The following is a 26696-nucleotide window of genomic DNA, read 5'->3' as shown; positions in this document are numbered from 1 at the left end:
GTGCTATGTCAGTACTGTTTTGTAAAATGCAACTTTTTGTAAAAGATAACAAGGAAACAGAAATATTGCTCATAAATATCCCTGTCAGTTCGCACAAAAGCAGGTAGTGTATTCTCTATTTTCTGTAAAAATCTGTTTTGTTGCACAATGATTTCCTTAGAACATCGGCATCTCCTTTGCTGATGGATAGGAGGCATTGTGACTAGTCAGCAGACTAAATTGGGAATTAAGTGTGGCAATCCATTGTAATACTTTCTGTGTATGACATTAAGTTAAACCATCAATATTCAAGAATAAACCCATCCCTACAATTAAATAAATTTAGAGTTCGAGTGAAATAAAATCTTTTGCAATGTTTTGTTTACCCTCTTTTTCATATTTTGATCATAACAATTATATTTATATTTTAAATATTTACATTCCTTTTATTTATTTTGTTCTTGTACTGAAAATATTTACCTTCATGCATTCCTTGAGAGGAAGTCAATGATTATATGAAAATAAATTCATTGACTAATGTTTACCTTAGTATTATTAATAGCATTTACTTAATCACTATAACGTGAACCCAAATTAGCTTTTAGCAAAATATAACAATTGACATCTATGTTTAGCACACGTCCCATTCCATCACTTGCACAATTTCAGCCTTTGAGTGGCGACACAACACGCGCCGTAGCGCGAGCTAGGCAGAAGCTCTCGCGCTCCACTTTATGAATGGATGGGAGTGGCGCTGTAGTGTCAGTGTCAGTGTCGTCACGCTGTTAATAGGCGCTGGCGTTCGTCAGTGGACTTCACAGGACAGCAAGTGGACGACATATGACAGCAGCCAGAGCGAGACATTAGGGGCATTAGGGGCAAAAGGCGACTGGAGGCGATACGGTGAGCGCGCGACTGTGACAGAGGGGCAGTTCACACATGTTACAGGGTGGGAGGATGGGATAGGGTAGACAAAGGAATAGCAGGCACGTTGTTTAATTGGCCGCTCGTAGACTAGGCTACTAGGACACGTTTACGGACTGAATAATAAAAAGTTTCATTCCTTGCTATCACGCTGATGGCCTCTCACGCGATTCACTTCGACTTTTTGATTCGCGGGATTCGTTTTTACTCCAAAACCACCTGAAAGTGCTGCTTTTTTCCCGTCATTTTTTGTGTTTGTGTGTGTGTGTGTTTATGGTATACTTTGGTATGACTGGATATCCCGAAATGCATTCCTACAGAGTTGTGGCAAAGTAGAGATATAATTGTACGAATCTCTTTTCAAAGGCGTGACATAATCAAAAGGGCGAGACAGAGAAAAAACTCGCATCAGCACCACGCGAGCACACTTCGCCTGTCTGTCTGGGAGAGACTCCGAACCGAAGAGTCTTCGTTACAGGATCTCAGAACTGTTGGTCTGCATTTACTGTCCCTCCCAAGAGTTTTGGGCTGTTCCAGCTCAATGACTAACTCCCTTTTCTTTTATCTTGGAAGAAGGACACATGGTTTGGTTGAAGGCAGTGGTATGGTTTAGTAGAAGGCAGTGAGCACTTTACTGACGCGCGTACCCGAAAGATTCACGAGGCGAAATCACATTAAAGGTAAGTACGGTTTTTTATTTTTGTTACAAACACAAAACTTTTTAGTTTGATATGACATTTAGCCTAGTCTTTTGTCGCCTGTACTGTTTAGTGTGATCCACATTTTTAGCCCATTTGTGCATTATTTTGCTGGACAGATTTTTTTTTCTCAGGTTTTAAAATGTAATTTCATTTTGTCGTGATTAATGCCAATGCCAACTGACAAGACTCACATTAGTTCGCTTTGAAACATTGCAACCTATTACAATTGTTCTAAAATTAACTTAAATTGTTGCCTTAAATTTTCAAATGAAAAATCAAAGTGGTGCCAACAAGTGACAACCTGCAGTGGTGTTCATAGCACTTTTTCAACCACTTGAAATTAATCGATAAAGAAAATTGAGTTGAATTCCGAAAAGACCCAAAACATGTTTTTGACAAAATAATGACAATTTAATGATCGGAAGCAAAGAAGCTGTAAATATAACGATAATCCCTTTTTTTATAGTGTTAAAAGCACGACCATAAGTGAAGTAGACCTACATTTGTGATTTTTTTTTTTTTTTTTGTGTGATTTCTTCGCAAGTTTACTGTGAGGTTGTTAATCTGAGGTTGTTATACTAGGGCTGTGTCTTAAAACTGCTCAGATGATTGACCATTTTCCCTAGGCGCGTTCTGGTCAAAAACCATTGCAATGAATGCTGCTAAATAGGCAGCTCAATAAGTTTTGAGATACAGCCAGTGCTTTGTAAACAGACACCAGGTCTGTGAGTCACTCCTGTAATATGGGTTCAGGATTCAAGTAGGGGTCCCTAATATTCAAGGGGGTAAGTGGGTCATGACATAGTGACAGCCCAACTATATCTAATTTAGATTGCTTAACAATCTGTTGAACATTATAAAGTAGTAAATGTTTTTTAAATCAAAGTTAATGTAAAAAGTCCATGAGTTATAAAGAGTCCGGGTATAGAAGCCATTGGCACTGTAAAGGTTGAAAACTCCTCAGCTAGAGGAACACGTAATGGACATTTACAATTACAGAAATCTCAGTCCTTCTCTTCCGAATGGATGTACGTGGCACTTTTATATTTATATTACTTCCACATTTCTCCACATAGATTTTGAAGATTTCGCACAGCTGAGTAAACACTGACTGTCCGGTCATAATCCACACCGCATCCTCACTGCTGTATTAATAATGAACGCATGATAATAACTAATAATGATATTTATTGTGGGAAACATTCATTAAATATATTTACATTTCAAATGATACAAGACCAGCTACAGAAGGAAATTCTATGTCATTGCACTTTGATTTGTGAATTAATAACTTGTTATGCGCATATCTAAGATTGAGTTAATGTAAATATTTAAAGTTAACTTGCCATGGCAAATGTTTAAGCTCAGATTCATATCTGTAGGTTTGAGGCTGATCATGTTGTTTGGACAATACAAACTTGACACACATTGGAAACAGTAACTACATGATTACTGGCAGTTAAAGACCGTTAAGGGTACAATTGCATATTTTTCCAACCGTTTGTTATCTGTCATGGAACTAAAACCATTGTTTTTTGGGTGAGGCAGATTGTGGAATATGTTACCGCCCTTTCTTTCTTTCTTTCTTTCTTTCTTTCTTTCTTTCTTTCTTTCTTTCTTTCTTTCTTTCTTTCTTTCTTTATCTACTTCATCTCCAAGAGATTGTTGTTGGTGACTTGAGCTTTCCAGCAAGCTTGCACTCCAAACATTCCAGCCCTCTCGAGCACCGAGGAGCTGGCCAGCTCCACACAGCTGGGAACTATATAAGACCCAGGGCCAGTGTATTGAGCAACATCTTTAACTTGGTCTTGCACTCCCTATGGCTTGATACAAGAAGGGGGAGGGGGGCGTTCCACATTCCACTTTCTCTACCGGGGCAAAGCGCCATCCAGATCCCAGTAGGAATACATAGAAAGGTAGAAATTCCAGTGTGCAGATAGATGGATGTGTCTGTCACAACACATCACAGGATGAGTAAAGCATGCACACGGCATACATATGTATGCTGAATGCACAAATGACATTACACAGACAAGTGCTGTTCATTCCTGAACTCTGCACACATGCATATACAAACATTGGGGTAAACAAACATGCATCATTTCCCCAAAGCACATGATGTCCGTCTGTGCTGGACCAATGCAGTTTAGAGAGACGGTCAATACAGTGTTCTGTCTCCCTCTGCGTTTTTGGCTGCTCTTGCAGTTGTTTTTGAAAGGGGAGAGTCCGTGTGCAAAGAAAGTTGAGGCCAGGACAGCGGGCCGATAGCGAGAGAAAAGAGTGGGAGAGGGAACTGGAGGAGAAAGAAGAGAGTAGATCCTTGGAAAGACTTTGCAAGGGGTTGCGGGGGAAAGGATCGCGGCTGAATAATGCACAGCTGCATACTAAAAGACAAAAAGAGCATTTGAAAAGGAGAGCGAGAATGAAAGATAGTTACAGCAAAACAGCTCCTTGTATGTCTTATAACAGCAATTACGAGGCAGTATGGGAGGTAGGAAGAGGAGGAATATTAGAAAAACAAACTGTAAGCTTTATTAATGCAGTGAGAATGAGTGGAGAGTAAGTGGACTTTTTGAATAGTTTCGAATAGACTTGCGGTAGTCTGGTCCTTATTGCACCCTATTCTGGCCAAGAACACACTTAAGCCCCTTTCACACAGAGATTCCGGAAAATACACGGATAATGTGTCTCGGGATTTGTCCCGGGATCGTTTGATTTTGTTTCATTCACACTGCCAGTGATTTTCCGGAATCTGTGAGTGCGTTCACAAACATCCCGTAAAGATCCCGTAAGGAAACGTGACGTCAGGATGTGATAACTCCTCTTCGTCATTTCGACACGAAGACGAGTCCATACTCCCCAGTAGCGCCACTGGCTTTGCCGAGTGGCTCGTTCCCCATATGCTGTAGCATAGGTTGTAGAAAGGCCCGTGCGATGGCACGTGGGTCATCACTATGACACACCCCTTACGGCATTGGTCCTGGCTTTTGTTCACACAGGGTGTGTTCCGGGACTGATCCCGGCAATGTTACTAGGTCCCCATCCCGGCATCAATCCCGGGACGTGTTTGCGTTCACACAGAAGGCTCTCCAGCAATTTTACGGCAATTTCCCGGGATCAACGCGCTGTGTGAAAGGGGCTTTAGACAGGAAGAGACCATCTGACCAATATGTACATTTTATGTGCAGGGTTATCTATATTTATGCATTTGGCAGACAATTTTATCCAAAGCAACTTACAACTTACACAGAAAATACTGTAAAAATAGCAGAAAATGAATATAGACAGACACTGTCATCAAAATTGTTCTATCAAAGGTTTTTTTTCCACATCTAAACTAAATTATGTTTTATTAACAAAGTTCGGGAGGAGCACGTTCAGATAATTAAACCTAATTAAACACATGTGGAGCACATTCAAATAACCAAACCTAATTAGACACTAGTGGAGCACACTCTGTTCAATCAACCCAATCAACGAGTTAAGAGGTGTATATATACAGCAAACTTGCCTCCGTTCGTTGACAGTTTAACAGCATCCCTCCACTACCCCAGCTCCTCACTTCTGGTCCTAAATACTCTTACAACAACGGGGGGAGTAATCTGGGTTCGGGCAAAAATTCCGAGCTCGGAGCCCTCCCCCCGGACAGCACGCCAAATACGCATAATCTTTACTCTGTTTAATTGATGTAAGTGTTTACTCGTGAAGTACTGATTATGTCACAGACAAATATTAGCTTTGCTCATGTATCAAGTTTACTTGTTACTAAGTCCCGGTTTCACAGACAGGGCTTAGACTAAGGCAGGGTTAGGCCTTAAATTCAATTAGAGCATTTAGTAGCTTTTATAAACATGCCTTAGAAAGAAAAACATTACTGAAGTGGCAGTGACATATTTTAAGATATGTCAGTGCAAGTTGCTTTCAGTTAAAAAAGCCCAAACATGCATTTTTGATGCATGTGGAGGAGGGCAAGTGTTAAGTTAAACTTAACTGATACATGCTGTGTACTTGATGTGTACAACTGATACTTGATAAAGGTAGTGCCAGCCATTGTGACATGTTATTTTAGGCAGTGTCTTAGTCTTTTTTAAAACTTCTTTTTACTTTTGTTTCAAATGGATTGATACAGAAGCCTATTATCCATTCATTACAATCCTGGAAGCACTCCTAATAAGAGATAAACTCCTGACAGTTTATATATTTATTTAAAAAAGTATAATTATAATGATTTTAAATATAAATAAATAGATAAAAAATATTTATTTATCTCTAGAACCGTTTAGGAAGTGTAGCTCTCTGCTTTGTTTGTGAAACCTTCAGTGGCGTAAGCATGTTTTGTGCACACAGACACACGCAGTCCATGTGACAGTGCTGAGAGTTGTGAGGACAGGCAGGTGTTGTGCAGGAATTGCTCAGTAATAAGGTCCTCACCCTGTCTCCTCTCTGTCCTAGTCCAGATTCCCTCTCCTACTCTCCGTCAGTTTGTTCATGTGTGTATGCTTCGAGTTCAACGGAGACTGCAGATAGGGTTGCACATTGCACAACTATTGACACACTTTCGGGGAGCATGAACTCAGTCACCCAAGACTGCTTGTCTCTACAGGAGTCATTGCCTCCTGAAGTTATAAGTTATTCACGACAGCATTGGTTTAAATTTGACAAAGTTTGTATTTTTTTTACCCTTTCACATATAAAAAGTAAACTTCAAGTTCACTTTACTAAGTACTGTATACTTAAGTAAAGGTCAAGTATATTTATGTATACTTTATGTAGTAAGTATACTAATATCAATGTACTAGTATTATACTTGTAAGTGTACTGTACTGCTTGGGACTAAATTGGCCCACTTTTTAGTGTATAAAAGTTTAAGTATACTTTAAGTGTAACAGCGGTAAACTTTGAGTGCACAACTATATTACAAAAATATTTTTTGTTTGTACTGCAACTATACTACAAGTGAACGTATATACTGATAATTTACTAATATACTTGTAGCACATTTTTTTTGTTTATTTTTTTAGCCCTATTTTAACTATCTGAAACGCAAGTATCAACTTTGTGGGCGGATCTCTGGTGCTGTTGCAATTATACCGACGGGATAAATGACTCTTGTGTCCGAAGCAAATCTAAAATGGGTTGGTCTGAAGTAGCTACATAGGTGTGGTTTGGGCGTAACGTGCCATAAACCAATCAGAGCGTCATCTCACATTCCCTTTAAGAGCATGCGCGCTTGTTCCATGGCGGATTGCTATTATGATGGCGAATTTGCCAGGCGCACGCCAGGAGCGGTTCACAGCCGAGGAGACCAGCATTCTCGTCAGGGCCGTAAAAGACAGAGAAGTGACATTGTATGAGGATGGGAGAAACCCACCCAAATTAGCTTCGGTTAAAGCTCCAATATGTCATATTTTTTCACCACAAGAGGGCGCAGTTTCCAACAATAAGAAAGGCGAAGCTTGATGACGCTATGAAGGAGGTGACGATGGGAGATGTCGTTTTTAATGCGTTTTCACCATCTAGCGATGTATCTAAATGGAATTAATGAATCATGATCACGGATGAGGTAATTTATTCGTTTTTGTATTACCTGTATGTCTGATCGTATTATTTTATGTCATCGTAATTAATGAACTGCAAGGAACGTGAAATGTTATGCTATATTATCCCGTTACAACTTACAGCTATTTGTCAAATGATTTGTTGGGTTAATGTTGTGCAGTTTTACGTGTTTATGGTTAATGCCGTGTTGTTTAACGTGTTCAAACCAATCGTTCTAAAAGTAAATTTGAACGAACATTTGCAAGTAATGACTAAATATATTTTTTTTTAACAACACATATCCGATTGTAATTAATTGTACTGCCATAATCTCGGTCACCACGCGTGATAAAAAGCCTTACCGAAGTACAAAGAGCAATATAACTTGTACAATAAAAAAAAATTGATTTGCTTACCTGTCTATCAATAAACTCGCGAGAGCAGAGTCTCTGTCAAGTCCAAGATTGTCGCGCAGCTCTCTCCATCTCGAAAACGCCTGGGCGATATTTATCTGGGTTTTATTCCTCCGTTTGTCACACAGTCTGCGTGTATCCGAATATGGACGCTTTCGTTTTGTTGGCACTTCAATACTCGCCAAAGAGTAATCGTGATCCATAACAGCTATAACCATACAGTCTATGGCTATAACGCTATAACCACCACTTCCGCATTTGACCATGTGATATTCCGGTGTGGTGGAATATCACATGGTCCACACCGGAAAAAAAGGATAGTGCGGACATTGCGTCACTGAGAGGCGACATTTCTTTTCCGGGACGGACAGTTATTTAAAATCGGAATTTCTCTGAAATAAAAAATCTTTGGAGACTTTTGAGATATTGTAAGTACACAACTGGAGGAAATATATCAAACTGTGCAAGTTATTTTCGGAAATTTTATTACAAAATTGTTACATATTGGAGCTTTAAACAGGCGTATAATACTGCCCTACAAAGGCAAAAGACCTTAAGTCCCTAGAGTGTGTAACTGAGAAAAATGACTTTAAAGATTTTTAGTTGTCCCGTCAAATTAATTATAGGTAGGACACTGGAAATCTGGCAAATAGATGTTTTAGTAATGGAAATTATATACATAAAAAAATCTTGAGCTCAAACTTGACTTTTGACCACTATTTTTAAGTTACTGTGCTCTGCCTTTGTATTGTCAGCAAAAAGTGAGAAGTCATGCCAAGGCAAAAGGCAGTAACTTCCACATTATCAATATTTGGTTGCTGATCACCATTAACAAAATCATTATAGTAACACCTGTATAAAATCTAGTGATCATGGCATTTATTTTGTATGATTTACAATTATTTATAGCCATCTACTTATTGCTATCCTGTGCTTTGGTTGCATTCTGATGTCATTATTAATACATTTGACATGACAAAATACCTCCATAGATATATTAGTCCAGCGTTGGCTCGACCGCGTTTAGGGCGGGGCTGAAGGCACCGGCGAAGTTTTGGCAATCTGCCAGCTAGATGCATGAGTGTTTCAACCAGGTCCAGTACCCGAACTGAGTGAGGCGGGGCTTTAATTCTTGGTTGTATTCATCTGATACGGCAATGTGTAACGTTTTTCTGTCAACTCTGCATAATCCTTCGCGATCGATATTGCACGTTTGTCGACGGCGGGTTCAGACCATACTAACTGTTCTGACCGCAGGACAAAGCTCTGAAGACATCAGAAGCTAGAGGGACTGATGGCAGCTGTACAGAGTACACAGGCTACACCATAATTTTAATTTGAATGGACAGTAAAACAAAGGCAGATAACCGTACAATCTGGTAGGTAGCATTATTTGATAGAACACCGGCACAGTAACTTCATATTGACGCGCGGCTAAACAAAGGCAGAGCACCGTAACTCGTAATTTGAGCGTTCCAAAACAAAGCCAAAGAGCGGTAACTGATGTTACGGTGTTCTGCCTTTGTTTCTCATGGGCTTTTGGAAGTTACTGTTAAGACAACTCATTATTTTCTCGAAAAAACAACGGAATTGATTCAAGATACTTATCCACATGATAAAGGAGGTCTTGAATGTGACAAAAATATAAATAACTCATTTTCGACCAAAAACGAAGTTAAGGTCTTTTGCCTTTGCACGGCAGAATAATTTGGGTAAATGTGTAAGCTAGATTTATGCCTATTTTTTCACATCTTCATGGACACCACAATGATTTCCCTTGTGTGGTAATATTTTTCCTTGTAATTATGTATAGTTTGTGTGGAACTGCTGCATTTGTGTAGATGAGAGAAGCAAAGTGTATGCGTGTTGTGCACACGCTACATTACGGCCAAGCATGCACCCTTAAAATAGCATCTGAATAACGCGCCACTGACTTTAGACTAGGTTTTTCCTGGTCTGTGGCGGAATTGTTTTCTGAAACTGCAAAATAGCACCAGGGAACGTTTGCGCCGGAACACGCCTCCTCTTTGCGCTGAACCACCCCAGGAGCGCAAGTTCATTCCCTAATTTACAGACGTGCGTCTGTGGAGGGAAAAGTCCGCTGTGCGTCGGGTGCAAAATAGCAATGATACATGCGTCGGTGTACAAAGTCAACTGCGCTGGGTGCAAGATAGGGCCCTATATGTGAAGAAGTATTTATTAGGCTACTCAATCAAAAGAGTAAACACAACTAAAAGCCAAGTATAGTATACTTGATTATACTTTTCCTTATATCTCGATCAAAAGATTGAGTAGCCTACAAGTATAGGCCAAATATAAGACAAATATATACTTAGACTTTTCTGTCAGTAGAAGTATACTTGAATGTACAGTACATAAAAAGTAGACTGAAAATATACTTTCTTATTTTTTATTTAAAAGAAGTATACTAATAGCACACTTGAATAAACTTCTTTCTTGTGATAGTATGTAAAAGAAAAACCTTTGGGTGCATAATTTCTCCAACTCTTTTCTTTTTTAATACTAGATATCAAGGTCTGTTGTGTTTGCAGTATGCTTCTTTTTTTTTCAAAAGTCAAATGATGTTGTACGGAAATGTGAAATATTTTCTCCAGTTAATGTACCGTCCGGTTTATGTAATCTCTGGATAATGTACTTCAGGTTTTGCTGCTCTTACAAAACATTTGATAGCTGTTGATTATATGTCATGTTTTGTTTTATTTTTTTTCTGAAGCTCCAGACATTTCAAATGTCAATGAATACTTGAAAGAATGCTAGTTTAACATTTAAAACCTAATCATCAAAATGTTCTGCTGTCAAAATAAAAGCAACATATCCACAGTGCAGATCCTGGCATAGAGAGTATCCAGGTGATTATATTATATATTGTCCCTGAGAAACACATACTAGCAGCAGTGTCTTACGCTTGTTTAGTTTCTGAATGAATCAGTGCTTTTGATTGAATTGGTTAAATGAATGACTCAGTGACTCACTCATAAAAAAAAGTCACTTGTCGCCACCTATTGGTGTATATAACTGTTCAGATATATAACCTTTATTTGTTATAGACAAACCATAGATTAATTGAATTATACAATAAAAATATTATTTAGAAGTTTAATTCTTGACAAAATTAATGATTTAAAAAAAAATGTGTATATTAACAGTGGAGTACATTTTATATAATATAGTACATTAAATTAAGTTTTATTTTGTTTGATGGGTAGATAGGCCACGTCTTGCTCTTCCACAGAAGTACTTCCATGTAGTTGTTGTAACAGTTGCAAATGACAGTGTTGTATTCCCAGAAATGTATTAAATTTAAAAACCCTGTCAGCTAAATTTTTGTCATAGTTTTGCACAATCAATATGATCCTATGATGCAGCCTGTGTTCTATATGGGGTTTTGGACCTTTGGGCTCTGATTTACATGCAATCTGACAGATAGTATGCACAAATTCTGAGTGTAATCCATGTGTTTTGCAAGAATAATTGCACAAAAGCAACATGTGAGCATAGATTTGATGCACCCATATTTAAATGAGCCCCTCTGCATGTGGTAATTGTGTGTGTGTGTGTGTGTGTGTGTGGCCTGGTAAACCCTACATTACACAAAGATAGCAATATCCGAAATCCTTGTCCTTGTGGGAAAATTGTTTTCCCCCATGAGGAAAACAATTTATAAATCATACTAAGTAATGTTTTTTTTTTTAAAAGAAAGTTTTGTGTGATGGGTAGGTTTAGGGGTAGGGTTAGTGCAGTTTGTACAGTAAAAAAATCATTATGTCTATAGAAAGTCCCCCAAAAACATGAAAACACAACATGTGTGTGTGTGTTTGTTATAGACTGCTTGCATGTTAGCATACACAAACATTTTTGACTTTCCAGACCCAGAGTCAACACCAGTCTGATCCAGTCAGTGCACCACATTTTTATATTCATCAAATCACATAACATTTGCTTTTGGATCAAGACACTGTGGCTTCAGTAATGACCATGTTTCCTTGACTGTTAGAGTTTACATATCTCACATAACTACCTGAGCCCAAAAGTTACAGCAGTGCAAAAATGTTGTGACTCATTTAAAAAAGTTTTCATAAGGCTCTCTTGAATAGGGGTGGGATTAATTAAATGAGAATGAAGCCACCCTTTTTGCACTGTGCGCTGTGTACTGTACTATATCGACGTGTATGTTTGTGTGTGAGAGTGCAAATCTGAAATCTAAAAACCCAGTTATCATGACATCTCCATCTTGTTTGACATTCTTTATTTTACAGCGGACATACCTCAGTTGTGATGAGATTACAATGCAGTTTCTGATTTACAGAGTGCAGGAAGACACACACATGCACACAGTGTAAAATATAGAAACACATTAACTTTCAAATCATTTGCTCTTTGTAGAGTAGATGCAAAGCAACCTGACCCGATGTCCCGGCAGTACCTGAAAACCACATTCCAAAATAGCACACCCAACTTGATCTGTGATCCCATAAAAAGCACATATACAGTAGTAGTAAGCCAACACACACAATGAATCATGAGGAAAACCCTGTTGAGCAGGGAGTGGCCGGTGTGGTATTCTGTGCAGAACACCCACAACAGCTTCTGCTGTAATTCTTCTCATAGAAGCACAAAACATAAGGGCTGACAATGCATCTCACTGTATGACCATCATCCAACACATAACAGATTCCTTTATTTGTTTCAAATGAAGTTTTCTGTATCTCACATGTGCAAATGTATGAAAGTCATTGCATGATCTAACAATATCAAACCTTGTGGCAAAATGCACACGCTTTTCATGCAATGTATTTCACAAAAAGAAGGCTGTTTTAAATGATAATAAAATATATATTTTTAAGTGTGACTTGACTTTAGGTTCCAAATAGTGTTTTGAGGCCACTGTATATTTGCAAGAGTGGACAGTACTTGAGTAATTGTACTGTGATTGTAATTAGGGAGTGTTCAGGAAACCTGTTTACTATCAACAGTAAAAACAGTTTTTTTTTTTTTTTTTTTTGCAATTCCATGTTTCTAGTGGCACAGACATTACATACTTGAACTTTTACTCAATTACATTTCCAGGGGGTGAAAATATACCCTTTACTCCTTGAAATTTTATTTTTTTTAGACATATTCTGCAAGGGTTTTTTTATGACTAAAAAGTCTATTCAAGGTTAAATACAATGTGCATCAAAGTTACTTTAATGAGACAGTCTCCTCTGTTCCTTGAACGCATGAGTAAATTTCTAAAGACAAACCTTAATATTTATTTTTAATACTTAAGTACAATTAAATGTGGATACTTTTGAATACTCATAATACAGTACATTATGAATTTTATTTTTTTACACAGTACCAATAAAGCAGGTACAATTTGTCTGCACTCTTTTGACCCCTGGCAAGTGCTGATGTGACAGGCACAGAAATAACACCAATATAGATTTTTCCAGTGCTTTTTGGAGATGTTGTTTTAAGTGTTCAGTAGGGTGCCAGACAGTCAATTTGTTGTGTGTGCATGTGTTTGTGTCCATATTCAATGAGTGTTTGTCTTTGATTGTGTTCTGTGTGCATAGCAGTTCCTCATTATTTGGTAACAATTTTCTATTTGTGGGCCTAATTTTGTACCCTTCTAATCCCAGTTCTAAACAGTCTATGGAAATACATTCCAAAGCGATTACATTGACCTGTTCTCTCTGGAAACCCTTCATCCAAAACAGAGAGAGAGAGAAATGAGGAGTAACTGAGAAAATGTGAGACTATGAAACAAAATCACAGCAGCATATTGGCCTTCGGTTTGTTTCCAGCAGGTTCAGCTCCTATAGCAGAGCAGCAGTGCAGTGTACTTCCTCATTCCCCCGGCGGTGGACAGCAGGTTCAGATTTGGCCTGTGGTGCTTCAGAGATGTTTGTTTTGGCATGTTAACATTAAATTAGCCTGCTTTTTTTGCTCCTGGACCCTGTGACATTTTTTAATGTCACGTTATAGCTACTATTTTTCCATTTGCTTGGAATACAAGATACTTTCCACTAGGTGTGCTTTATAATTACTTTTTGTGAATTCATATTTTATGTACACTGGCATGCACCTGTAAACACCATGTGCCAATTTAATTATTATTATTATTATTATTTTATTTTATTTCTTAACTGCATGAATTTCCATGCTGGTTATTGCTGGTTTCGAACTGATCTAGCTGGCGGACCGACACAGCTAATGAGTATAGCAGCGTTTCCATTACCCTTCAAATTGCACAAATTGAAAATGGAAACACGTCAATTTCGCTAAAACTCCCATATATATCGCAAAAAAAAAAGGTTTTACACTTGCATAAGGTGGTTTTTCAGGCAATTCGAAAAAGGTATATTTACCAAAACTGCAATGGAAACAGTTTTTGCACATTTACAGGTCACCTGACGTAGATGGCGCGGTATGTTTGGACAGAAGACAAGACAGAGTTCTTCATTAAACTCAAAAGTATTACGGGAATACTGGATTCTAAACAACAAAGAAATGCCACAATATATCAAGACCTTGAAGCAGATGGAGAGGGAGAAACACCTCATATGTGCTGCACCTCATATACGCCTATGTCTCCCTTCGATTAAAAATAATGGCTGGTGCGGTGGCTGAGATATACATAAACCTACTAACATCCATTGCCATCATTTTTGGAATGACTTATCGCAAGAGGAAAAAATTACGTTTTAGTCTCATAACATCGGTTAATTCAGAGAAATTCACAATTTTAAATAGTGACTTGTCACTTGTCGCCTGTCAGTGACGTAATATCTGCGTTTTCGCTTGTACTGCCATAGTAACCATGGCAACAGACGTGGACAAATGTGTAACGTCTAGCGGCACGCTGTTGTTGTTTCGTTCAAACATTATGGACCATGGCAAGCAGACTTTGGGACAAAAGGAGAAATAAAATGAGGATCAATATCAGCGTGGCGTTTTCGAGACGCCGCTCTTGCGTGTGCTCTATTAGACAGGTGAGCAAATGTACATAAAATGAATCAATGTTATATAGCTCAACATGATGAAATGTTAGATTATGATCAGTATGTTATTCTAATATTGATCTAGCTTACTGTTAGTCTCATACAGCCAACAAACTAACACATAGAATAACATTATAACTTTAAAAACACTCAAATGCAGTTTAATGTAGACCAAGTGAAACAGTGCTGTGTTACCTCACAATTTTAATTCGTCAAATAAACTGACTGGCACGTAATCCGAACTTGCAAAAATATAGCACGTAAAATATTATGGACAATATAAACGTGCCTGCAGGTTGATGTGGCTATTTTACGTTGTTCAGAGTCAAGCAGAAAGTGTCCATACAGAAAACATAAACATAAATAGCCAACCAGCGCTGCCATCAGTATAATACTCGGATTTGTGGGTCTTGAGGAATCCGTGCTTGCCGAGTATTACGCGTGGGTTCCTGGATATTTTCTGTATCTGTTGTGCCCACTGGATAGAGGAGTCAGACCAAGACTTCTGTGCTCAGAACTCAGTGTTTATTTCGACATTCCTTAACTTGTGACTCTTCCTCGTTCCACTCAATCACATCGTGCATTTCCTTCTCCCCATCTCTCTTTGTCTCTCCCCCTTCCCGTTTTTCCCTTACGCTCGCGATATCTCGCGTAAAATCTAACTTTATTTAAACCTTCCCATTTAAATTCTTACAGTAGTAATTCAGCTCTTGCGGGTAGTTCGGTAGAATGAAATGTCCTCATTCCTTTATATCCCCCGGGATTCGCGTGTGATGGTGATATCTGTCTGTCATTAGCAATCGCGCCCTGCTTCATACCACAGTCATGTTAAAAAAAACATGAATGTTTTCACTTATCCATAAATATTATACATAAACATTATTAGATCCATCGGCATGACGACAAGTTCCATGATTCAACGCTCATCAATCTAAGCCTTTGTTATTGTTTTGAAGAGGTTAGCGACCCCTAACGGCGAAAAAATACATATTGTACCTTTAAGCTAGATATTTACTCCAAAGGATTCAAAGGAAAGTTTTACCATTAGATGTTCCACTGTCTCTATTCATTTAAAGTAGTAAAATAAATATTCTTGGCAAACACAGCCCTGGAGTGTATCCACACCCAGGTGTGATGGTCAGTATAGTCTCGTCCAGATGTTAAGAACATTGCAGCATAATAGATAAAATAGCAGCACTGAGTAACTTCATTCCACAGATCAGAACAAAGATTGATGGGCTAAACGAATAATTCATGTGGTTGATTATTTGCACACACAAAAAAGTTCATTTTAATGTCTTTTCCTATACAGCAAGTGTTCATCCCCTTAACCCTGTGGTTAGAAACTAAATAAAATGGTTTGTCTGTCTATGAATGCAGCTTTTGTCTTCAAATGAATGTAATTCCAGAGAAGCAGTACTTTGACTTCAGGCTAATCACACAGTTCTTTGAGTTCAACTGGTAATGATGTCATTGACATACATGATATGAGGCTTAAGGGAAAAAACTAAAAGTCCTGAAAACTAGACTTGATATTCCTTTCATTATCTTTTGTGACAGGTTAAGTGTCATTTTTCAAAAATGGGACGTCTGGGTCATATCTATAGTCCCAAATTCCAAGCTATATGTGCAAAATTATATTACTCAGTTAATTTAAGCCGGAGTTTGGTAATCTTGAAAGGAACTTGTGCCGTACTGCACTTGGCCCCGGTGTAGCTCTGTGATTAAACAGCTGAGGTTAGTTAGGTTAGCCTCTTCATTTGAGCAGGTTCTGCTTAAAGATGTTCACATTTAATACATGGCACATCCTGCTAAGAGTGGCAACACTTCTGTCTCCTATTCTACTATAAGATTAGATGTCTTGCTAATAGTAAAGATATGAACTATACGCAGCAGGGGTCTCACCCATTATGGGCCTATAAGCAGATAGGGCCTATAGTTGCTCAGAGTGCTTGTTAAAGCATTTATCATGTGGGTAGATATTAATTGATTGCAGGAGAGCAGAAGTGTCTGTCAATGGCTTGAAGCGTCTGAAATACCCTTCCTAATGAGGCCTGGAGAGTTAGTCTTGACTGAAGTCTAGAGCATGGCTAAGCTCACTTCATCTTCATGTCACCGAACAATGCAGGGAAACCACCTTAAAGCTATCTTAATCTCTCCACTGTCATCTTTTCAAGCCCGTTGATTGGAATAGGATGGAGGAGTGTAGCTGACGTCACGCAAACAACATGCGGTTCTCTTGAGCGCTGGGTGGATGAATTGTGTTTGGCAGGTGGTTTTGCCATTGGACATGTCAGATGAGCCTCCACTTGAGACTCGCTGACTTGGGGATTGTGTTTGTAATATGGCTGGGTATCCATACAGATGTCTCAATTCAATTCATTAGGGTACATTTGATTTATAATGTCATTCTGCTTACATATGAAATACATTTTACAGTGTTTCAGAATGATTTAAGTGGCAATTTGTATTTTGAACTGTTAATTGACAACTAGCTCATGAGAGTTGATTGGATCACGCTGTATGTTTTTGATTCACTAAAAGAACCAGCTCATAAGAGTTGTTTGCCAATGAATTAGGCAATACTGTTCCCACTGTATGTTTTTGATTCACTAAAAACAACCAGCTCATGAGAGTCGTTTGTTAATGTATCGGGCCACACTGGTCACCCTTTATGTTTTTGATTCACTAAAAAGAACTAGCTAGTGAGAGACGTTTGGTAATGAATCGGGTCACATTGGTCGCCCTGTATGTTTTTGATTCACTAAAAACAACCAGCTCATAAGAGTAATTTGTTTGTCAATCAGACTACGTTTTTGCATCAAGCTCAGTAGATGTTTTGTGCAGTTACTTTGCAGTACACAGTGATTTAATATCACATTAGTGGACCAGTGCAAGGTTTCTCAAATAAACACAATATACGTGAAACCTATAACTGAATCACTCAATATCTGTAACACAGACTGAATATCACTGGATATTGCTTTATTAACAAACAATGTGCTCATGTTACAAGCAAATATCAATATAAATTTTGTCCCTCCCCCCCATTATGTATGAGAATGCATTTTTTACATACTTTGGAAGAAAGTTGACACCTAGTGTGCTGTACATAAATCAGAACAGTAAGTAGGTCACATGTAGCACACTGACAGCTGGCCTGAACTCACAGTGTTAACATACTTGGAGAGCTTAAAATTGTGGGTTGATAAGACAGTGTGGCCTGTCTCAGTGTTGTGGAGATAAAGTCTGTCTCACATTCTCCCCTCTTTACCCCCCTCCATCATACCCTTGTCCCTTGCCTGTCTTTTGTCTATGGAGAGATTCCATGCAGCTTTTTGACATGATAAACAGGAGTGGATGTTGGCAAAGAATTAAGAAATAGTTCCCAAACATACACACACAGATACAAACATGGATGCAGATAAACATGAGCCTGCGGTGGGTGGAGAAGTCCTGTTTAAGTCCCCAGAGAGAAGCCTGTCATTTTCACCGGATGATATAGTCATGAATCAGCAGTGAAAGTAAAGTTTTAATGATGAACTCACGAAAACACGTTGGCACAAACATTTTCTAAATCTTACTGAATCAATTTCTGATTGATTTCAGTAATTTATACACTTTGGGGTTTTGGTTCTGTGTATATTATAATTCATTTGAATATAAATGTGACTCCCCTCCTTATGTGCATAAGATCATGATGATCATGTTTGTAGCTACAGACTCACAATTTTATAATTAATGGCTATTAATAGAAAAACTCAATATAGAAACCCAGAAATTATTTTATTTTCTGTATATCTACACTAATTGCCAGTTTCTTTCATTTTATCTTCATTGTTTTCCTAAGTGTTATCTTTGTTTGGATGTTCTGCACACAACCTCACAAGCCTCTCACATGGGCAACACCATGCCACTGTTTGTGTACTGATACCAGGAAACCTCCCTCTGTTCTCAGAATGTAAATCTCATCTTTTTCCTCCACGTTATGCACTTAATGACTTGTTTGGTGACTTTGTGTCCATGGCGCTAAATCTTATCCCTTCTTTAATACAAACTATTAGTACCCATGACAGGGGTGTGCCTCATTCAGTTCACTGTTCCTAGTCAAGATAACAGTTTGTCCGCTGCAATCGATGTACTGATGTAGTCCTATGACTTCCTGTTTATGCTTTTTTTTTTTGTGGCTCAACTTCATTGCATTTATGCTTCTTAAAAAGATTCCCCATTGTATAACAGGTCTGACCTGCTTTGCCTAGTCTGAAGATGAATATGTTTGCAGTAAAATGTTACGCATCCGATTATGATAGCTGTGTAAAACGCAGTTTGTAAGTTTGCCACTTGCATGAACAGTGGTTGCATCACTTTATGCCAAGTGAGAGTACGTGTGAGTTTGTTTGATATGAATGTGAAAGACATTTTTTAATGTGCATGTACAGTGCGTCTAAATGTGCGTGCTCATGACCTGTGGTTCACATCCAAAATCCACAATAACAAACATAGCTCAACTCTGCAGGAGACACTTCATAATGTTTCCCAGGCTCACCCTTCATCCACCCAGCCTAATTTATGTTTCTGCCCTCCATTTCCTTTGCTTTGCGCTGTCATAATGTCAGTATAAGAAGTCTGACTGTACATTATAGGCTCAGACACTTTCACTAACCTCACCTCATTATACATCATTCCATGTAAACCCTTTCATAGACAAATCCCACAATGCCCACGTTCATAGTCTCTCACTCTCATTCTGGGTGCTCCAGAGAGGCCACAGGGGCATCATTTTCTCAGGGCCCACTGAGGCACTGGCACTGGCATGCCTGCTAGAGTCCAGCTGGGTCTAAGATGGATGGTAGAAAAGGCTGTATTGACTGAAGTGTGGGAACAGGGGCTGTATGTGCTTCACTAAAATCTGTGACTGACATCACTGGCAGGCTTTGTGCAATGACATCATGGTCAGACCCCATCCGCAGTCTAGATGTTTGAGAAACGAGTTTTTTAAGTGCTCATTGTTTCAAAATTTCAATACTATAAAAACGGAAACACCATGGTGATGGGTGATATTTTCTGGGTGATGGGTCTTTCTCAGCACTTACTAGAGGTCTGTGTTGTGTTTTATGCCAGTATTTATCACTAGAGGTCAGTATTACTTGCTGTGTCTGTTTAAGTATGCAGGAACAAATATCAACGAGTTTCCCTGTCACCATATTAAAATGTTATTTTCAAGAAATGTAAATTTTTTAAGGCCCCCTCCACCAACAATAGTTAATGTTGTTGTACCTCTGTCTTTTTTAAGGAATCAAAAGTGAATTGATGAATGTATGATGAATCGTTACTGCAGATTAATAAAACATATTTTACATTTGCTGAGACCCCCTACACTATCCCAGATATCAAACGTACATCGCAGAGATTTGATGTGCGTGTTTTCATCTGGAAGACGTAGGCTTACTGCTCACCTGCAACGTGTCTATGAGATGTTTCCTGTCAAATGTTAAATAGACATTTAGAAGATGTCTTTAAGATGCTTATACTCTAGAATGTATGTAAAACTGACCTTTTAAAGACATTCATCAGATACACAGCAGAAGCTTTCCAGACGAAGTGCTCTTTATAAGACATCTTGCCGACGTACGTGTGCGTATATGCTTAGTGTTTATATAGATCTTTGTTGAGACAAGAGGGGCTTTCTGTTAGATTATTTCCTGCACAGAATTAGTCATTTATTTACAGTGCAGCTGTCACACTTATGTGGAAATGACAATTTAAATAATTAATACACATCTGAATACTATCGTAATCTTGTTTTACCACGTAAACAGTTATCATTTACGAAAAAGAAGAGTGTATAATAAAACACTGCAGTGTTCCTAACTGTCCTTCCTTCATCTGTCAGTATGACTGAAACCTTGGAAGTTACTCTACGCGTGGTATCGCAATAAAATAACGTCTGTATCTATTGAATATGCGCCTCTTAAGTCCAATGATTAAGTAATGTATGTATGCCACTAGTTTTCAGACGCAACTACAATGTGTTACGGGACTTGCATTGTAAAAACATAAACCGCTCCGCCTGTCAGGGCGTGTTTGAGTCTAAACAAATGACTGGTAGATTGTGGGTTAACGGGCCGAGTGTTCCAGACGGGGCGGGGCCATCGGCCGCGATGGATTTGATTGGCTGCCAGTCACAGTGCCATGGATTCGGGGTGAGTTCAGTTTACGTGACGCTCGAGTAGGGGCGTGTCATTGGCGAAATCAGCTGTAGAAACAATAACACACCAACGACGCCCCAAAATGAGAGCTTATCTATAAATGTCAGTAATTTCAGGAGAAAGAGGCATCTTTGAGAGAGTGGGGATAGATGTAGCGCACTTCATGGTTGAGGTTTTCCACTGCATTCTGCAAACTTGTTTCAAGGGATCTCTTTCAGTTCAGCAGAGAAAGCGAGTGTGAAGATGCTGCCTTTGTGTCAGCCGTGACACGCCAGCGAGTTGAACACACACAGTCGAGAGTTTTTCAGAGACGTCTCAGTCATTTAAAGGTTTGATTTGATCTCCTGCACCCGGTTTAACGGGAGCTAGGAGGGAACCACGCGAGGACTGGCATGTGGGTCAATTCTGGAAGCGTCGGAAGGTAAGGTGAAGAAATTTAACTTTGTTTCACCTCGCGACAATCATACAGCATTTGCGGATTCTTAGTTACTGTTACATTTTTGCACTCAACGATGCATCAAAACTGACTAGTAAAAACACCACCGCCCATCCTTAACGCTTGATGTTGGAAACTTATGGCAAGCTGTTTTAACATGTATTCATTCATTCATTCATTCATTCATGCAACCTGCGTATTTTATTACTGACTAGGATCTATTCAGTTAGTCACTCTCACATTACCATTTCCACTCTGTGGTTCACATATCAGCTGTTCACTGTTTACTAGTTACCATTTTATTATGTATTCACCATGTTTATGATAGGGTAGATATCCCATTTTTATCAGTAACATTCTCTATATCACTAGATACAGTTGCTGTTTTATAATTAATAGAATCTATAGAATTGCCACTTTATAGTTCATTGAAAACTCTTACACCGTGACCACACATGATGTGCCGCGTGACAAAGTGACCAATATAAAATTAAATTCATTTGTCCTTAAATAATCCAATAGTAATCGGATTGACGGCTAAATCGGACTGAAAAGCCATCATGTAAACAACTTAATCGACCCGATTGAGCACAATCTGAATGAAATTTCTATCGGATTGAAAGGGTCGTGTTTTTCCTTTTCTAATCGGATCTGAGAGAACGTAAACACTTGATTGGATTGAAAACTGAAACTGGAAAGGATTGCGCATGTGCAATGACGTATGACGCATGAAACGAGCTGCAGTTGTTGTTAAATAAAATGTCATAAATTACTTGTGTTATTCTAAAATTCTCCTACCACTCATCTTCCGTGGAGTAGAACAACATCACATCAATCCTCACTTCATACTCTCCTCCACAGACACTTTATTTTGGGCTCGGGAAGGGTGTTTTTAACTGATAACTATAAGCAGCATGGCAGACCGGTTCATGTACTCCTTGTCTCCAAATCAGGACCTGAAATTGAAAAATAAACAGTGGTAAACTGTATTCATGCGCATGACAAAAAATATAATATGATTGGAAGCTTGTGACATAGAAACGCGCACATCAACCCGATCACTTTATTTATCGTTCGTGTAAACACTACGTTCAGATTCATCAGTCGGAATGAAATAGAATGGGGCATCAGTTTACTGTTTTTGATTTGTCATCATTTGTCAATATTGGCAGTGACTAATAGCAAAGGAATACGTACTAATGAAATATATGCTTGTTGCTGTTGGCATAATTATTAGTAAATAGTGAATAAGTACTAGGCTACTATATAATAAATAGTTACTAATAGAATTTAAAAAAATGTTCTTTCTGCTCGATTAAGTACCAGTAGCATAACAATAGTTAGTCTTAAAGAATAAATGGCTTGCCATAGGAAGTGTGTCTTTGTATCGCGTTGCGGCAGCTGAAACTCTCCACCTTTTTCACTTTGGCCAGTGTGTTGCTATGCATCTTCTCAGTCTTCATAGTACCGTGTTTTATGTGTGTATGTATTCATTTTCCACAGCACACTCTGATTCGGTGGCGAGCATGGGCTTGGCTCACCTTTTCTGACCTATCTTTTTCTTTCTCTTTCTTAAATGAACTCACATTTAATTCACTGGCATTCTGTTTCATCTTAAAGCGAGAAATCCTCTTACTGCGAGAATTCACTACTGGTTTATATTTCTCAATGAAGCACATTCTGAATGGGGTGCTGAATTAGGGCTTTATACAATTATGAATGGGGGTTTGTCAATGGCCGTCCCTACATATTTTTACACTATACTTTTACACCTGATCTAATCACATGAGAATATCTTGAGCATTTGAATTCTCTGAAATGCCACCTTTTTTTTTTGTTTTTTTTGTGGCTTTGCACGCATGAGCCAAGTTCTCCCGCTAATGCTATTGTGAGATCTTACTGACTCTTTGTCCATTATAATCCAGGGACAAAGTGAAGTGTTTTAGTCTTTTGCTGATTCAGCAATCATTATTTTATGATGTGATTGTTAGGCTATATTATACAAGCATTGCTTGTCAGCAATAAACTCCTGCTTCATACTCATTACAAACTGCAGTTAACATCATGCTCTGTCATGCTGTTCAGAAATTGATAACACAAGTGTGTTTTTCGCTTTTTGTATGCTCACCTTATCTGACAATATTTTATCAGAATGACAAGTGCTGATAATCATAAAACAAATTCAAATTGTTGTGCGATCATCCATACCAAAAATGCTCTCAGATAAGCCAACCCTATCAGCGCTCTTTGAATACATTCGCTTTAGCTGGTCCATTGAGAGCTGAAGTCTGGGGACTCTACCTTTCCTTTTTTTTTTTCCATGGGCTGACTTTAATGAGTCTCTCATTGCTGAGTTTGCTCTCAAGGGTAAAGGTACAGTTGTATTTATAGTGCACATGACAGCTTAGGTCCATAGGACTCATGACGCTTGTAGTCCATGTGGGCCACTGTGCTAAATAGTTAAACTCTTTTTGAAGACTTAATTGGTGGTTCACTGTTATGTATCAGCTTAACTTGTGCACATCTTGCTGTAATTACTACTTTGTTCTTGCTGATGTGAACTTGTTTGAGTATAGCATGGAGGACATGAGTGTCAGTTGGCTGCAGTTGGGATCAGTTTAAGGATCATCAGAAAATACTAGCAAATATATGTATATAGCCTACATATATTTGCTAGTATTTTCTGATGACGGCATGACGTCACATACATCAACAACATATGAAGCAGCCTCTATGGAAGACTAGCACGCATTTCAGACGTGAATCGTGGCAAAGTCGACGAAGAAAGCGCGGTCGGAAGAGTCAAGGAAAAGAAAACGACGGCTATGTGTGTTTACGACAGTAACGTTAAATACAAGTACTCCACGGTGACTCTAGGGGTCGCTGTTTGAGAAAAGCGGAAACTGCGTAGTGTGCCTTTAAGTTGCACTTAGGTAAGAAAATATAAGTAAATATCTAACCATCTGGTATGTAAAAACAAATGATGCTAGTGCTTTCTCAGAACTAACTTCTCTTTTCAGAGCCATTTTCAATTACTTTTAACTGAAGTAGAAGTCATAAATGTTGTAATTTCAAGTTCTGCGTGTGAATGACTGGACAAAGTTGAAAGGGATGTATCAATTTGGCATATTACAGAAACACTGATCTGTATTATAGAGAACATCATAAAATATATTCATAATAATCTATGTAGAGGGCGAAAAGAAAGCCTGTAGTGCTTTATAATGGATAATTATACAAGTTATTTTAATTTTACATGTAGTATTTCAATCAATTTAAAGGTGTATGGAGTGATATAAGTGTAGTTATTTGAGTTTACTGTTCATAATTTTGTTTTGTTTAGGCTTTGTTTCTAACTTGAATGGGTGGCATGTCATTACAAAGGCCAAAATCGGAGGTATGAATTTCCCAGGTACAACCTAACAGATTAATTTTGTCCAATGTTTTACTTGAAAGTTTTGTATCTATGTGCTATAGTTCTTTTAAAACCAGTTATCTTTTATTAATAATCGGTTATGTTTTTGTTATAAAATGCAAAGACATTCATACATGAAATAGGACTTAAGCATCCAGACACTTGTGGCTACTGCATGTAAAGTAAATAAAATGTCCCTGATGCTATCACACTGACAGTAGATCTCAGTGATTCAGTGGTTAATTCCTCCATTACCCCCCAGTGACTGATGGCATTAAGGGGAAATATCTAACTCATTCTCTGATCTGAAGGACTCAGCACTCTGAACGACTTTGTGGCCTGGCTATAAAATGTAATTGATCCACTAAGAGACATTGACTCCTCGCAGTACAAAGGCATGTGGTGTAAGACACTCCAAGGTTCTATGCTGCAGTGGTACAGTTTGCTCAATGCTTGCTATTTTGAAGCAGTCTAGTATTTGGAAACAATGTAAAGTCTGGTGTGCAGCAAAACGCTGCTCCACTTTAACCTGTTTACTGGCTAGCAGGAGACCACCACGTTACATAAGTTGTCTGTGCTCATGGCATACCCTGTCTTCACATGTCCCCTCTATAAACACTTAAAATATGCGTACATAAACATCAATGCGGGGACACTCAGGGCGAAACACTTGGCATGATGCATTGATGGAAAATACAGAAATTAGGCTAGTTCATTATGATAGGCAGGGGTTAAGCCAGTGTATGTGTTAATATGATTTGGGTTGATTTAGTTTGTATATTTGGATTTTCTTTTTATAAAAAAGGGAAGTCTGGTTTCCGTGTAAAGGACGGGGGCTTGCAGGTGCTCTCTAAGAGCGAGGCTTAATCGTGGATTCTGGTTATGTGACGGCAGAGAGAGCAGCCTTTGCCACTGGAGCTGTTATGTAACACACACAGTGCAGGAGGGGTGAGCAAGTCTCCGCTGCCCAGCTGTCTAGAAAGACAGCTGTACAGAGATGGAAAGGACAGTCAAACTTACAGAAGAATACTCTTGTTTGAGATTTATTTTGCCACTAGAAATATGTGGAGAGTGCTCTACTAAGTTATTATAGCCTACCAAAAGAGTTTATTGTCCATTAACTGCCATATTTGCTTGTGGGTTGTAGTTGGTCCACAATGCTGTGATATTCTTCTTTCTACCTACCTACATATTTAGATACACACACACACACACACACACACACACACACACACACACACACACACACACACACACACACACACACACACACACACACACACACACACACACACACACACACACACACACTGAGGCTGGCAGGACTGAATACAAGCAGACGAACTGTTGTGTGGGCCGTACAGTGTTTGTGAATGGAGTGGGCGTCTGCCACGCGTCTCATCTCTCTCTTTCTCTATCTCTCGCTCATTCTTAGACCTCACCTCCCACTGTTTCTATCACTGCCTGTCACTAAAACAAGCGCTAGTGTGGCACACTGCTCGTCTCATTCCCCATGACAAAACACTGACTCACTCAACTGACTATGCTAAAAGCTTCATGAGACATCCATGTCTCTGGTATCATTGCTTTTATTATACACATTTGTTTGTTGTGTTTGTGTGTCCCAAACGGAAACTATACTCAGTTCGTAGATATTCTGACCAAGTGTTCAGGGATAGACAAAAACACAACACTATAAATTGTCATCATTTAAAAGGTTAGTTCACCCAAAAATGAAAATTCTGTCAGTAATTACTCACCCTCATGTTGTTCCAACCCCATAAGACTTTCGTTCATCTTCGGAACACAAATTAAGATATTTTTGATGAAATCTGAGAGCTGTCTCACTCCTCCATAGGCTGCTAGGTAATTGCAACTGCCGGCCCAGAAAAGTTAGTAAAGACATCGTTATAGTAGTCCAAGTGACTACTGTGGTTCAACCTTAAGTTTATCAAGCGACGAGAATACTTTTTGTCTGCAAAACCCCCCCCCATCTAACCCTTTAATCACCCACATGTTGATTCAATTCTGTAAAAAATTCTTTCTTCTATGGAACTATTTAATGAAAATTAAT

General features: G+C 38.6%; 1 protein-coding gene across 4 annotated transcripts in view; it reads left to right on the top strand.

Annotated features, from left to right (window-relative positions):
* The first annotated feature begins 796 nt into the window (after window positions 1-796).
* The window catches only part of rhobtb4 (Rho related BTB domain containing 4), a 57559-nt gene continuing 31659 nt past the window's right edge, over window positions 797-26696 (top strand). The window contains exons 1-2 of one of the 4 annotated variants that reach the window (XM_079871454.1): window positions 1270-1393; window positions 1477-1583. Coding sequence is in view for 1 of the 4 variants with exons in the window: in XM_079871453.1 (XP_079727579.1) it covers window positions 21164-21192 (29 nt within the window). In the remaining 3 variants the exon portion in view is untranslated. Of the gene's footprint in view, window positions 883-1269; window positions 1394-1476; window positions 1584-20804; window positions 21198-26696 lie in introns of those variants that run through there. The other 3 variants (XM_079871456.1, XM_079871453.1, XM_079871455.1) reach the window with 3 other exon arrangements.

Source organism: Squalius cephalus (genome assembly GCF_949319135.1).
Source record: "Squalius cephalus genome assembly, chromosome: 5".
NCBI lineage: Eukaryota > Metazoa > Chordata > Actinopteri > Cypriniformes > Leuciscidae > Squalius > Squalius cephalus.
Note: the sequence above shows the minus strand (reverse complement) of the source record. Positions and strands in the feature narration are given on the sequence as shown.